The following is a 16542-nucleotide window of genomic DNA, read 5'->3' on the forward strand; positions in this document are numbered from 1 at the left end:
ACAGTAGAGGGCAGTAAGTTGGTGTCAGTCTAGACTCTGGGTATTGAGGAGTCTGATAGCTTGGGGGAAGAAACTGTTACATAGTCTGGTTGCGAGAGCTCAAATACTTCGGTGCCATTTACCAGATGGCAGGAGGGAGCAGAGTTTGTATGAGGGGTGCGTGGGGTCCTTCATAATGCTGTTTGCTTTGCGGATGCAGCGTGTAGTGTAAATGTCTGTAATGGCGAGATGAGAGACCTCGATAATCTTCTCAGGTAACCTCACTATCCGCTGCAGGGTCTTGCGATCTGAGATGGTGCAATTTCCAAACCAGGCAGTGACACAGCTGCTCAGGATGCTCTCAATACAACCCCTGTAGAATGTGATGAGGATGGGGTGTGGGAGATGGACTTTCCTCAGCCTTCACAGGAAGTAGAGATGATGCTGGGCTTTCTCTGCTATGGAGCTGGTGTTGAGGGACCAGGTGAGATTCTCTGCCAGGTGAACCCCAAGAAATTTGGTGCTCTTAATGATCTGTACCGAGGAGCCGTCAATGTTCAGCGGAGAGTGGTTGCTTCGTGTCCTCCTGAAGTCAACAACCATCTCTTTTGTTTTGTTCACATTCAGAGACAGGTTGTTGGCTCTGCACCAGTCCGTTAGCCGCTGCACCTCCTCTCTGTATGCTGACTCGTCGTTCTTACTACCCCTCAACCATCAGGCTCTTGAACAAAAGGGGATTACAGATAATCCCCGAGTTATGAATGTCCGACTTACGAACAACTCGTACTTACAAACCGAGGAAGGAGAATGCCATCTGCCATTTTAAGTCAGATCGCGACGCCCTCCACCATTTTAAGTCATTGCTGTTGACACTGTGTTGCGTGTGTAACTTTGTATTTGGCTTAAAATTTTCCTAGCAAGATTCACCCTGACCCCACCCCCCCACCTTTTCCAGTCAGCTTGTGGCACAGTGAGATCAGCGCCGGGCTTGAGAACGGAGGTTCCCGAGTTCGATCCAGTAACAGACCGCTCCCGTGCTGGGTTGATGTTGATCGAGCTCGCAACTCAACCTAGTAAAAAAAACACTGCCGCCTCCAGTATAAAGTCCCACATGATATATTGTGGAGGATCAAATATCCAAACCCAACACAGCCCCCACTTGTCCCATTCAACCTGTCTCAGTGCGGTGGTCATTAGGACCCAGCGGACCTCAGGAGCCGGCAGAGCTCGGAGCCGGCAGAGCTCGGGGCCCGCCGCCCGCAGTGTTTCTGTTCCATTGATGGGAAGCAATCACAATTGAAAATAAAGTGGAAATAATAAAGCATTTGGAAAGAGGTGAACCGTCATCGGTCATTGGAAAAGCCTTAGGCTAGTCAGTCAACGATCGGAACAATTTTAAAGGTTAAGGGATAAAGTGAGAATACTGGGGCATGTGAATGGCCCTGCCCCGATGAAAGCTACAATTATTACTAAGCAACACAGTGGTTTAATTATGGGAATACATATGTTTCTTAAGTGTATTATATGCAAAATATATACTATATACTAAGACAAACATTTGACTAACTGACGCTAAATAATACGGGATGTACTTGTTCCGACTTACGTATAAATCCGACTTAAAGACGGACTCAGGAATGGAACGCATTCCTAACCCGGGGACAGCCTGTACTACACTTGACTTCACTTGCTCCATCACTGAAAAATTCCCACAACCAATGAACTCACCTTCAAGGCCTCTTCATCTCATGTTATCATTATTTATTGCTTTTTATTTAATTTGCATGTGCTCTACACTCTGGCTGATCTTTCATTGATCCTATTATAGTTTGCTGAGTATGCCCACAAAAAATTAATCTCAGTATTGTACATGGTGACTTATGTATATATCAATATCTAAGTATATGTACTTTGACGATATAAATTACTTTGAACTTTGAAAGTAAGGAACTGAACGTGAGGCTGCAGTCACCTTTGATATCACCCCTGTTGAAAGTGACAACATGACTGACGGCTGTAATAAGGTAGCATTTCTGATCTGGAGACACATTTTGATGTATCAGGAGCTGCTAAAAAAATGTAACACCTACAGAATAAGCCGAGCACTGTCCAGCAGTGACTTGATGTTCTGGGTGCCACCACCCCACCCCCACCCCTGAACCAACCTTGACTGAAGACAGGAGGAAATTGAAGAGTGTGAAAGCTGTGATGTGACTCTCATATGTACAGACACCCACACCCTCACCACCCACGTCCAAGCATGTGTATGAACACACACACACACACACACACACACTCTATCTCTCTCTCCCAAATGCACAAAAATGAAGCATGCAAGCTTATGTACGCTTGCACACACTTGAAGAAATCCTGCAGGAAATTAACACTATTCAATGAGATGCTGATGCATATAACTTAAATTGTTAATTTGTGAATAACAGACACTCCTATGTGATGGCAACTGACTAAAGGAAAAAAAAATCACAAGAACTTTAACCTAAATGGGTTAAGCATTTTGTTATTTAAGTTTCCTCTCTCAGTAGCAGCTGTGCAAATTCAGAGGGTTAGCGTTCAGTTTGGCATTCTCTCTTAGCTCTTTAATAAAGTACTTAGCTGGGGCTCCCACAGTGGCTTTTAGAGTTTATTGAGTGGCTGAGTGATCATAAGAAACAGGTAATTAGTTTATTTTAGCCTGTACAGTAATAAAGGCCATCGTCACACGGTTCACGTCAATACCAGTGTTCCTCTCGGCGGGTTTCACTATAGTGTATTCCAGTCCGATGCCTTGCAGTTTCTGTCCCACACACTGTTGCAGCCAGACAAGACATTCTTGATGGCGCTCCTGCAGGATGCTGTCAGAATGGAGGCAGGGAGCCTTGCACACTTCAATCTCATCAGAAACTGTAGATGCTGCTGTGCCTTCTCGACTAATGAGGAGGTGTTGTAGTTCCAGGTTAGATTGTCCATTATGTGCACACCGAGGAACTCAGTGTTCTTCACTCTCTCCACGGCAGGGCCATTGATGTGAAATGGAGAGTGTCCATCCTGTGCCTTCCTGAAGTCCATAATACTCTATTTTGTCTTGTCCATGTTGAGAGTCAGGTTAATGTTCTCAGACCATTTGACAAACCTCCCTGCCTCCTCTCTGTATGCCAGCTCATCATTGTTGCTGATGAGGCCAACCATGGCAGTATCGTCAAGATGATGCGGTTTGAGCTGGATCTGGCAGTGCAGTTGTGTGCCAGCAGTGTGAACAGACACAAGTATCCTTGTTTTCTTGGTGTTGAGGGCCAGGTGCATGACAGACGCCATGGCATCTGTCATAGGGCAGTTCTGTCAGTAAGCATATCGGTGAGTGTCCTATGTGCAGGAATGGAGTTGCTCAAATGGGCCATTACCTGTGCTCAAAGTATTTTATGATTATTGGCATCAGTTACTTAGTCCTGAAGCTGGAGACTTCTTTGTTACAGGGATAATGGTAGCTGATTTGGGTACAGCATCTTCGCTAAGTGAAGTGTGAAGATGCCAGTGAGCTGATGTGCATGCTCCTGGAGAACTCAGCCTGGGATGTTACCTGGGCCAGCAACCTTATGGGGGTTGACTCTCCGCAGAATCCTTTTCACATTAACTGCTATCACAGATCAAGGATCAGTGTTTTTTTGTAACATTAATGATTTGAATGAAAATGCAGGTGGTCTGATCGGTAAGTTTGCAGAAAACAAAAACAGTGATGGAAATATGGACAGTGAGGAAGGTTGTCAAAAGATACAGCGGGATACACAGGTAGATTAGTTTTAAATATGGACATGGCATTCCTGGCAAACAGAGTTTAATCAGTTTTATATTACATAAGTATTCTGTAAATATTCTGGACCCAGATAGGTATTGATACATAGAGGGATCTTGGGGAGCAGATACATAGCACCCTAGAAATAGCAGAATAACAGAAGAGAATAGGGAAATAGAGAAGGTGAACTGCACAGACTCCCCATCATCCAGGGCACTGAGTATAAAAGTTGGGAATCCATGTGGCAGCATTATAAATTTTGGTTTGGCCACGTGTGGAATTCTGGTCATTGCACTATAGGAAGGATGTGGGGCTTTGCAGAGAGTGAAGAAGGGGTTTACCAGCATGTTGTCTATATTAGAGAGTATTAGCTATATTGAGAGCTGAATAAATTTGGATTGCTTTCTCTAGGACGTCAGAGGTTGTGCTAAGACCTAATTTAAGCATATGACATTACGAGTGGCAGAGACTGGACAGATATTCAGGACCTTTTCCCCCCTAGGGTGTAAATGTCAAGGTTTAATATGAGAGGAAGAAAGTTCAAAGAAGTGTGTGAGGCAACTTTTTCATACGCGGAGAATGATGTGATAGCAATGCTTAAGATGCATTTACACAGGTGCATATAAAGGAATGGGGTAGAAAGATGTGGTCCATGTGCATGCAGATAGGGTAGTTTAATTTGGCATCATGGTCAGCACAGAAATGCTGGGCTGAATGGCCTGTTCCTGTGCTGTATCATACATGTTATACAGATGACATCCCTGTGGAGAATATGGGAGGAAAATTTATGATCACATTCAAAGGGTCTTTGAAGACATGAGCCATCCCAAATTGCAGCAAGCAAAAACAGAAAATGCTGGAAAAGTCAGCAGGTTAAATCAAGCAGCAACTGTGGAACTGGTTTGTGTCTGCAGCCTTTCGCCCGAGACTTGCTGTCCATCTGGAACTTCATCCAGATTTTTTGCTTTTATTTCAGATTTCCAGCATCTGCAGTCTTTGTGATTTGCAAACTAGCACCTGACTGCATATTTGGCTTTGTGACAAGTGGTAACTGATCCATGGTAAATCAAACTAATGATCCTTCTTAAACCAAAGAGTACAATTTCAGTCAGACGATCAGGCTCAGTGCTTGCATTAATACAGCATGTAAAACTTTGATCCATTGTTTGCAAAGGTGTAAACTATCACAGATGAGGTAACAGGTTTACATTATCAGTGTACCTATTGGAGTAATCTCTTTCCCAGGCCAAATATACCACATGCCTACATGCGTCTGTGAGTTTGGCAATTCAGAGACTGTGAAAATGCAGTATCAGATTTCTTACTTCAGTAAATTAGCAGATTTTTCAGCATACAGATTCAAAGCTTGTACTGAGCAATAATGTCTGTGATCCATTCTCATTCCTAGACCACTGTCCCACTTACTCAACCTAAAGGTACCAGGAGGCAGGTGACTGTCAGGTACCAGGGTGACTGTCAGGAGAGGGAAAGGGAAAAAGCAGTGAGTGCAGAGTATCCCTGTGCCATTCCACCTCAATAAGTATGCCACTTTGGATACCGTTGGGTGACAACCTACCAGGGAGAAACCACAGTGAGAAGGACTCTGGCACTGCGGCTCAGAAGAAAGGGACGCACAAGAGGAGTGAGGTACTGATAGGGGATTCCATAGTTAGGGGAATAGACAGGAGATTCTGTGAATGTGATAAAACCATCCAGATGGTATTTTGCCTCTGAGGTGCCAGGGTCAGAGTTGTCTCAAATCAAGTCCACAGCATTTTAAAGGGCTAGGGTTAGCCAGAAGTTGAACATCCATAAGTCGTGATGTAATGACATATGTAGAAATGGTCCTGAATAAAGAACATAGGGTGCTAGGTAGGAAGCTGAAAAACAGGAACACCAGGTCAGTAATTCTGGATTGTTGCCTGTACCATGCACCGTGAAGGTAAGAATGGGATGGATGACCTGGCAGATGAATGTGTGGCTGAGGAATTGATGTAGGGTATATGGCTTCTTTTAAATCATTGATATTTCTTCCGGGGAAGAAGTGACCTGTACAAATAGAATGGGTTATATCTGAACCAAGGGGGCTCTAATATCCTTGTGGGCAGATTTGCTAGAGCTGTTGGGGAGGCTTTAAACTAACTTGGCAAGGGAATGGGAACTGGAATGATAGGGCTGAGAATGGGGCAGTGGTATATACGTAGATACAGTGTGCAGTGAGACTATGAGGAATGACAGGCAGATGATAGGTCAAAATAGTAGTCAGTGGGATAAGTTGAAGTGTAACACGAGGGCAAAATTGAAAAGAGTGTTGAATACAGGATTGAAGGTGTTATATTTGAATGCATGCAGTATAAGGAAGAAGGTAGATGATCTTCCAGTGCAATTACAGATAGGCAAGTATGACATTGTGGGCATCACTGAGTCATGGCTGAAAGAAGATCATAGTTGAGAGCCTAACATCCAAGGATACACATTGTATCAAAAGAACAGGCGGGTAAGCAAAAGGTGAGGGGTGGCTCTGCTGGTAAAAAATGAAATCAAATCATTTGAAAGAGGTAAAATAGGATCAGAAGATGTACAATCCTTGTGGGTAGAGTTAAGAAATGGCCAGGGTAAAAGAACCTTGATAGGAATTGTTGTACATAGGCTTCCAAATAGTACCCAGGATGTGGGATACAAATTACAATGGGTGAAAGAAATGTCATGACGAAAGGGAAATGTTACGATAGTCATGGGGTATTTCAATATGCAGGTAGATTGGGAAAATTGGGCTGGTGCTAGATCCCAAGGGAAGGAATTTGTAGAATGTCTATAAGATGGCTTTTTAGAGCAGCTTCTGCTTGAGCCCACAAGGGAATAGCAATTCTGGATTGAGTGTTGTGTAATGAAACAAACTTGATTAGGGAGCTTAAGGTAAAGGAACCCTTAGGAAGCTGTGATTATAATGTGATAGAATTCACCCTGCAGTTTGAGAGGGAGAAGATAAAGTCAGATGCCCCAATATTACAGTGGAGTAAAGTGAATAACAGGAGCTGGCCAAAATTGACTGTAAGGAGACACTAGCAGGGATGACAGCACAACAACAATGGCTGGTGTTTCTGGAGACAACTCAGAAGGTGCAGGATACATATATCCCAGAGATGAAGAAGTATTCTAAAAGGACAATGTGGGCATCATGGCTGACAAGGGAAGTCAAAGACAGCATAAAAGCACAGGACAGGGAATATAATACAGCAATCATTTGTGGGAAGCTAGAGGATTGGAAAGATTTAAAAACCATGTTTTTTCAATATATGAAGAGAAAAGGAGAGCTGAGGGGGGTTAGCAGACCACTGGAAATTGATGCTGGAGAGGTAGTAATGGTGGCAAAGAAATGGTGGAGGAACATAGTAATTATTTTGCATCAGTCTCTCTGAGAAAGACACTAGCAGTATCAGAGAAATTCTTAAGCACCAGAGGGCAGAAGTGAGTGTAGATTCTATTACTAAGGAGAAGATGCTTGGGAAGATGAAAGGTCTCAAATTAGGTAAATCACCCGGACCAGATGGACTACATTCTGGGGTTCTAAAAGAACTAGCTGAAAATATTATGGAGGCATTAGTAATGATCTTTTAAGAATCATTAGATTCTGGAATGGTTCTGGAGGACTGGAAAATTGCAAATGTCACTCCACACTTCAAGAAAGGAGAGAGGCAGAAGAAAGGAAATTATAGCCCAGTTCGCCTGACTTCAGTGGTTGGGAATATCTTGGAGCCCATTATTAAGGATGAGGTTTCAGGGTACTTGAAGGAACATGAAAAATACCAGGATTTCTTTAAAGGGAAATCTTACCTGGCAATTCTGTTGAAATTCTTTGAGGAAATAACAAGCAAGATAGACAAACAACAGTCAATGGATGTTGTTTATTTGGATTTTCAGGAGGCCTTCGTCAAGGTGCCTCATATGAGGTTTCATAAGAGACTATGATATTACGGGAAAGGTACTACAAGATTGGCTGACTAGCTGTAGGCAAAGAGTGGGAAGACAGGAAACCTTTTCGGATTGGCTTGCCGTGACTAGTGGTGTTCCACAGGGAACGGTGTCAGAACTGCTTCTTTTCACATTATGTGTAAATGGTTTGGATGACAGAATTGAAGGCTTTACGGCCAAGTTTGCGGATGATATGAGGATTGGTGGAGGGGCAAATAGCGTTGAGGAAGCAGGGTGTCTGCAGAAGGACTTAGATTGGGAGAATAGGCAAAGAAGTAGCAGATGGAATATAATGGTCATGGTCTTTGAGAGAAAGAATAATGGACTACGCAATTTTATAAACAGGGAACAAATTCAAAAATCAGAGGTGCAAAGGGACTTGGGAGTCTGTGTGCAGGATTACCTCAATGTTAACTTGCAGGTTGGGTCAGTGATAAGAAAGGCAAATGTAACATTAACTCTGTTTTGAGACACTAGAATATGAGAGCAAGGATGTAATGCTGAGACCTTATAAGGCAATGATCAGACTGCACTTGAGGTATTGTGAGCCTTTTATTTGAGAAAAAATGTGCTGTAATTGAAGAGGGTCCAGACAAGGCTCACGCTAATGATTCCAGGAATGAAAGTGTTGACATGTGAGGAGTGTTTGATAGGATCTGGACCTATTCTCACTAAAATTGAGGAAAATGAGGGTGGGGGGGGGGTGCAGATCTCATTGAAACGTTTCAAATATTGAAAGGTCTGGATAGAGTAGATGTAGGGAGTATCTTTCCTATAGTCAGTGAGTCCAGGACCAGAGGGCACAGCCTTGGACTAAAGGATCATTCTTAGAACGGAAATTTGGAGAAATTTCTTGAGCCGGAGGGGAGTGAATCTGTGAAATTCTTTGCCACAGAAGGCTGTGGGGACCAGGTAATTGAGTATATTTAATGCGGATGTTGATAGGTCTTCATTAGTGAGGGTATCAAAGATTATGGGGAGAAGGCAGGAGAATGGGATTGAGAGGGATAATAATAATAATTCAGGCATAATGAAGAAGACTTGATGGGCCAAACGGCCTAATACTGCTCTTACATCTTTTGGTTTTATGAACAATCTGAGGCATCAACTTGTACTTTCTGAATCGAAAAGCGAATGTTAAAAGTTTGGAATTTGGAAGGAAGTAGTTCTGTTACGAGATGCTCTGTTACAAGGTTACTGCTTTTACTCTGGGGTACAAGTCACCAGCAGGTCAAATGTCCGAAGCTACAGTCACCTGCGGAAGTGCGAAGACCGCCCATTGTCAGGAGGACTGTGACTAACCCCAATCCCATGGATTCTAGTTTGATGCTGAAGGTGGAGTTCACCTGGGGTGAGAACTTGAGGCAGGTGAAGGCTTTTGTGGAGTCGGGGGCAGTGGGTAAGTTTCCGCATTTAGGAACTGTCTGTTCGTTTGACATGCCACTGTGAGAGTTGAGCCATTCCTTGCTCACAACTGCTTTGGCCAGCTGACCACTAGGTTCAGGAAAAAATCCAGATCCAGGAAAAAATTGTGGTTTTGCAGATGAGCATAGGGGATCATGTGGCAGACATTAGTTCTACATCATTGACTCTCCACTCATACCCCTGATCCTTGAGTACCCTCGACTGTCCCAGCATAACCCATCCAGGGACTGGAGAGAGAGCCACTGCTTGGTCCAGTCATTGTAGGAGGCTTTGTTTATGGCACAGTGTTCCAACACCCAGACTCTCTAGTGACCAATGACCTAAAAGGGAGCAGGATTCAGTAGGGAACCTGAGACCTAGTCCAGTCCTCAAGAGCAAACAAGCTGGTTCTGGTCAAGGGGACAGCACGAGTCTCGAAACAGTCTAATCAGAATCACACAGGAACTAGAGAGAGGGTATTTCTAGGTCAGGAGATGACCAAAGAGATGCCTGAGCAGTCTGGGAGACTTGCCACTAAGCTGAAGGGAACCAGCTGCCAGGTCTCAAGGAAGGGAAAGACTCCTTTATGCTGATCCTTGAAGCCTATTCCCAGGATGCAAGAACCCTCTGTAATACCTCACTGCCATTGCCTGTGGATACAGACGGGGAGTCGGGCTCTGATTTGGCCATTGTTTCCACAGATGAACTTTGGGAGCTCAGAGAGAGGATTCTGAAGCCCGTCGAATCATCCCTGTCACCAAAGAAGTCTTAGGAGTTGTCCTCAAAGGAAGGTCCGGAGGAGATAGCACCACCCAAAATGGTCAAAATCCCCTCTGTTTACAAGGGCTTAGAAGAGGTCTTGAGCAAGAGAAAGGCCTCAGCTCTTCCACTGCACTGATCATACGGCTGTGCCATAAACCTGCTGCCTGGTGCCTGTTCTCCACGGGGAACGTGCTCTGAGGCACGGAGTGAAGTGCCATGGAGGAGCATATAAAAGAAGCTCTTGCAGCGGACTTCATTCGGCCCTCCACCTCACCTGCAGTTTTCTTCTTTGTACAAGAGAAAGATGGCAGCCTGTGGCCATGCATTGGTTACAGGGCATTAAACCGCATAACAACCAAGAACCACTAGCTCCTTCCTCTTGTCAGTACGGCTTTCGAGATGCTCTAGCGGGGCAAGAGTATTCACAAAATTGTGCCTACAATCTGTCTGTATCAGGGAGGGTGATGAGTGGAAGACAGCATTCAATACACCGACAGGCCACTTGCGAACGCCCCAGCCATTTTCCAAGTCATTATAAATGACATGCTCCAAGATGCTCTCCATAGGTATGCCTTTGTCTACGATGATATCCTATTCCTCTCATGGAGGAGCATGTTACTCACATCAGGGGCATTTTAAAGAGGCTAATAGACCATGGGCTTTATGTCAAGTTGGAGAAGTCTGAGTTCATGTAATGACTATTTCATTTGTGGGTTCATCATCTCTAATGGTAATCTTGAGATGAACTCTAACAAGACCCAGGCAGTCAGAGACTGGCCACCATCAGACAGGTCCAGCGATTCCTGGGGTTTGCTAAGTTCACCAGGAACATCAGCTTGGTGGAAGCTCTGCTGACGGCCCTAACTCAGAAATCCACAGGCCCTTTTGTCTGGACTACTGAAGCAGATGCTGCTTTTGCAGAGCTGAAACAGAGGTTTACTACAGCTCCCACCTTCCCTTCATTGTGGAGGTGGACACCTCAGACATTCAAGTAGGTGCTGCCTTGTCTCAGTGACCATCTTCAGAAAGTAAATTACACCCGGGAGCATTCTTCCCCAGGCGGCTCTCCCTGGCAGAGAGGGACTATGACATCAGGAATCGGGAGCTTCTTGTGGTTAAGTTAGCTTTGAAGGAATGGCATCATTGGCTGGAGGGGGCCAAGAACCCTTTTATCGTTCGGACTGACTGTAAGAGACTGGCCTACATTCAGGAAGCCAAGAGGCTGAATTCCAGGCAGGCCAGGTGGTCTTTGCTTTTTGACCAGTTTAATTTCATCCTGACCTATGAACTGGGATCTAGGTTTGACAAACCGGAATGAGAGGAGCAGCCTACCATTATTTTGCCCCAAACCAGGGTGGTAGCACAAATTCATTGGGGAATCGTTGCTCTTGCTCACAAGGCCCAAGCGCAAGGGGAGATTCCTGAGAATGGTCCCCCGGGTCGGCTGTTCGTCCCAAGTTCCATCCGGTTCTAGGTACTGCAATGGGGACGTTCATCAAGAATGACCACACACCCTGGGATTGTCAGGACCCTCGAGTTTATCAAGAGGAGGTATTGGTGGCCCAGAAGAATGAGGTAAGTTCAGCAGTACATGCAGGCAGACCAGTCTACGAGTGCCCTGAACAAGAAACCACAGAGCCAACCTCAAGGGCTTCTCCACCCCCTACCCATTCTGAAAAGACACAGCTCCTTGTACTTTGTCTCGGGACTCCCACCATCCAAGGGGAAGTTGGTCATCATGGTGGTCGTCAATTGGTTTTTGAAAGCCTGCAAGTTCATTGCCTGGGAGAAGCTACCTTCCATGGTGGAAACAGCTGAGATTGGCCTGGACCAGGTCTTCAGGGTCCACAGATTCCTAGTGGACATGGTCTCGCATCAAGGTTTACACTCTCGTCACATTTCTGGAAGGCCTTCTGTAAACTGATAGGGGAAACAGCAAGCCTATCTTCTGGGTTTCACCCGCAATCCAATGGTCAGATGGAGAGCAACCAAGAGTAGACGTACCCTGAGATGCCTGACCTCAAAATGACCTAATGAGTGGTGCGACCATTTGATGTGGGCAGAGTTCGCTCACAACACCTTACAGCAGTCAGCACATGGGATGTAACCATTCGAGTGCCAGTTTGGTTACCCTCCACCTCTCTTTCTGGAACAGGAGGCCAATGTTGAGGTCCCTGTGGCCGAAGAGCTCATCCAACACTGCAAGGAGAAATAGATGAGGGCAAGAGAGATTTTGCTGGCTTCTAGCCAGAGAGTGGAGACCAAGGCAAACTGAAGAAATCTGGGACCTATGTTACAGCCTGGGCATCACGTCTGGCTGGCCACTCATGATTTGCCTCTCTGAGTGGAATCTTGAAGGTTGGAGCCCAAGTTCATTGGTTCCTTTAAGATCCTGAAGAAGGTAAGCCTGATGGCTTTCAACTTGCAGCTCCCCAAGACCCTAAAGACCAACAACATCCTCCACATCTCTAAATTAAAACTCGTTTGCACCAGCCCCAATGCCTCACCACAAATGGCCCAGTTGCCACCTTGGTTTATCGATAGGGAACAGGTCTTCATGATGAAAAGTCTTTTGGGCTCAAGTACTGTTTGAGATTTTCGGCAACTCCTTGTGGACAGGGAGGGATTTGAACTGGAGGAAAGGTGCTGGGTGCCAGAAAAAGATATTCTGGATCTGACTCACATCCACGATTACCATCACCACCTCTTTGAGTAACCAGGGGCAACAGGAGTCAGATGTAGGGAGGGGGTCCTGTTATGAGACACTCTCAACTTCCGAGACTTAAATGCTCTAACTGTCTGAGGTACGGATACCTGGCACAGCCTCGTTAAGGGTTTAGGATGTTCCTGCTAATTGATAATCATATTTTGGGTGCCAAGGATTGAGTATTTAAAGAACACATGAACATAAGTTCAGTGCTCAATCGAAAGCCCACCAGGGATTTTGTCCAGCATTGGTTTTTGTGCTCAGTTTCTCGATCCTGTTTGAGAGCGTGTCATGATCCCAGCCTTGAATACTCCAGCATTTGGGTCCACGTCATCCTTGTCGAGGACTCATCCCAAGCTTCCCCAAAGGGGGTCAATGACTTGGGAGTATCATTTTTAAAACTGGTATTATGATTAGAAATGTTTGATATCTCTGGAGAGGGGTACATGGCATCTGACAAAGCTGAGGTGCTTTAATTATGAAAAGAGACCAGCTGAAATGGAGTTGTTTTCTTTTGGACTGATAATGCTGACAGAAGATTTAATTGTGGTGTTTAAGATTAGAAACCAAGATAAAATAGATATAGGAAGGAAACATTGCCCATCGCCAAGAGGACAGGAGCCTTAGGACTTACACCACCATGCTCAGGGACAGTTATTACTTCTCAATCATCAGGCTCTTGAAACAAAGCTGATAACTGCACTCCACCTAACTTCACTTGAAATGCTCCCTCAACCTATGGACTCACTTTCAAGGACTCTTCATCTCATGTTCTTGATATTTATTGCTTATTTATTTGTTATTATTCTATTCAGGATTTATTGAGTATGCCCAGAAGAAAACGAGTCTCAGTGTTGTATATGGTGACATATATGTACAGTGATAATAAATTTACTTTGAACTTTGAACAATTATCTGACAGCATAATTTGAAGAAAGTGGCAGCATGATTCAAGGGGCCTTGAAGGAGAAACGTTCTTCAATGCATACGAAGTTTCTGAATCTTCCTACCTGAGTGGTGGTAGGTACCTACCATCAGAGTATTTAAAATGTACTTGGATTTGCTGTAAACCATAAGGCTAGAGACAGAAGGCTGGTGACATTGGATCAAACTTCACCGCCCCCCCAACCTTTTCGATGCCATAGACACTCAAGGCCAACAACCTTCACCCTGCACTGTAGATCTCAGTGATTCCATGAAGCTAAAGAGCAGGGAAACAGGGTCAACTTCTAATAGGCATGAGGACTGAATGGCATCTTCCATAATAAATGAAAATCAGACAAAGTAGAACTGAAAATGGGAAAATAATTTCAAACTCTTCAGGAAGTGAGAGTTAACCTCAGTCAGAATTCTGATGATGCATTTGAATCTCCTTCAACCATAAAGTGAATTGAGACTCTAGCACAGGACCACTCAATAACATTGTTCTTCTGATATGGAGATTCAGCTGTGCACTGCCATTTACATCAATACCAATTACTCTTTTCTTCCCCCAGGACAGTTAGTTAAATACAATTAAAATGTGCCCTCAAAATTGAGAGCTGCACTGTTTGGGATATGGAACATGGACAGCACTTCTCTCCTAACATTCACTCTCTTTGCCGTAATGTGGTGATAGATACCTACATGCTGGATTTGTTGAAGCTGGCAGCCTTCTCTGCCCCACCAGAGTCATTGATTCTCCAGTATTAGCCACTGGAGTCCAGATTTTCCAATTAGCGTTAATGTATAGCTAATTAGAAATTCAAGGTTAAGTATAGTTTGACCTCATCAGTACAGCAAAGTCTTGATCCACTATCGTGTACACACACACACACACCAGATTGGATCCTCGGTGATGACCTTTGTCCTAATCAGATAATTGTGGCAGATGACAGCACCTCCCATGCAGCCTTTGCAAAGGTACAGGGAAACTCATTTGCCTCTGAAGTTGTGGTAAACAACTCCTTTGCCCCAACTCTTAGGAGTTTTAAGTTGTTTTGCAATCTAGCAAACAAATATTGACCATGTGGAAGGTGAGCTCAGCCTCCTTCGATAAATACAAGAGTAGCTGTCAAGAGATCTACATTATAACTAAGCATCAGCAGCTCTCAAGATATTGCAAATTAACTTCATTAGATGCGCTTGTCATCTTGTCTATGAGAAGAAGAAAACAGACCCCTAGGAAACGGCAGCAAAAGCATTTAAAAAGGGATTATCACCAGGACTGCTCTCCCAAGGGTAATGTGGTTTCTATGGATCCGGGCATCAACACAGCCAGTTCCTGCATGGGAAGTGCTGAGTGTCTGAGAAAGTGTTTTTAAGGTTACCTTTTTGAGCTTATGAAGATCTGGTTCATTTCGTACTGCATCCAAGTCAGTCACGCCTCGGCTGAAGTGATCCTCTGTACCATCATGTAGAGGGTGATCGACAGCATCTATATCAGTCTCTTCTGAATCCTCCTTCTCTATGCCAGTCTGATGCAGAGCTGGTGCAGACAGAAGGACAATGTAAAGGATTCATCACTGTTAGATATAGTGACATTCAGAACAACGGTAGAATTATGTTTGGTGGCAGGTGACTATCCAACATGTAGAAATTAAAGAGATCTACCTTTCCCAACCTAGAAAATGTCTCACTTGGCAGACTTGGTAATTATATCAGGTGTCACTATCGGACAGCTAGAAAGGACCCTGGTATTTGCAAATGAAGGATATGTATCTGGTTGAGGGATTATCACCAATCTTTGATATGGCTATGGAATGTAGGAAATTAAAATTTTGCTACTGTGAGTTCCAAATGGACTTGATGTTCTTTCTCAACCTGGAACAAAAATCAAAGGCAAATCTCTGAATTGCTTTGATTTCCTATAGTGAACAAGACAACCACATCTAAAGGGGAAATTGGCTGCCTCGCTTGATAATAGCATGGAGAACTCTCGACCTATGAACTCCTGGGGGAGTCCTGAGCTGAATGGCTCTCTGATGATGTCTGTCCCAGATTTTCCCAATATTCTCCGAGCTCAGATCAACAGAAGGCATCGAGAGCTTTCTACGTACTTGTACAAGAATCCTAAACCTTCCTTGCAGCAATGCTTTTGATGGGGACTTCTGTGAACAAACAAGCTGCCCATAATGCCCTTTGGAGCTAGCTGAAGCCCCCAAACGTGCTGTCAAATACAAGAAGTTAAAAATACCATGCCTTACTTTTGAAGCACATGCACAGACCTTGCATCAATCCCTGTTACTTTTTGCTACCTACAGTATATTTTCTTACAACACAGAAGGAAGCCATTTGGCTCACTGAATCAATGTCAGCTCTCAAAACAAGCCAATTAACTTTATCTCCCTCTTGTCCTTGTAACTAATTCCTCCTCCCCCCCAGATTCTACTGCCGACATTTAGTTGTGGCAAGTTACAGAAGAGAATTAATTTACTGACCAGCTCAATGTAGGGATATGGGAGAAAACCAGAACACCTGTAGGAAGCCTATGCTTTTTAATGTTGCCCATGACTCTGGACATTGTAGAACCCATGGCCTCCATTTCCAAACAATCTAAAAGCATCAGTACTTTGGGAAATTGAAGCTGCAATCTCGCCTGGCTCTATCCCGCTGATTTGCTAAAGGGTTTTGAGGGCCATTAACTACAGCTACTCACCTGAGGGTCTGTTTTTCAAACTTCCCAATTGATGAAGCAACTTGATCTCTGCTACTCCACCACTCTGTTCTTCTAATGAGGAGAGCAACCCTATCAGATCTCCTACCCCAACCAATAGAATGAATGGCCCTCCTCTACATTAATGGCAGCCAACCCTACAAATCAATGGTGCCTCCTTCTTTCCATGTAGTATGACAATGGTCTGTGTGAACAGAGGAACTGCATCACTATAATATTATTCAGATGTTTGGTATTAATAGTAATGGTTCAGTGTTCAGCATAGCAAATCAAATA

General features: G+C 44.3%; 1 protein-coding gene across 9 annotated transcripts in view; it reads right to left on the reverse strand.

The window, feature by feature from the left end:
• nos1apa (nitric oxide synthase 1 (neuronal) adaptor protein a) overlaps positions 1–16542 on the reverse strand; it is a 479658-nt gene that overhangs the window by 101212 nt on the left and 361904 nt on the right. For all 9 annotated transcript variants that reach the window (XM_059984732.1, XM_059984731.1, XM_059984734.1 and 6 more), the window contains one exon: positions 14921–15078. In XM_059984732.1, coding sequence (XP_059840715.1) covers positions 14921–15078 — 158 coding nt within the window. The remainder of the gene's footprint in view (positions 1–14920; positions 15079–16542) is intronic.

The sequence above is a fragment of the Hypanus sabinus genome, chromosome 11 (genome assembly GCF_030144855.1).
Source record: "Hypanus sabinus isolate sHypSab1 chromosome 11, sHypSab1.hap1, whole genome shotgun sequence".
Taxonomy (NCBI): Eukaryota; Metazoa; Chordata; class Chondrichthyes; order Myliobatiformes; family Dasyatidae; genus Hypanus; species Hypanus sabinus.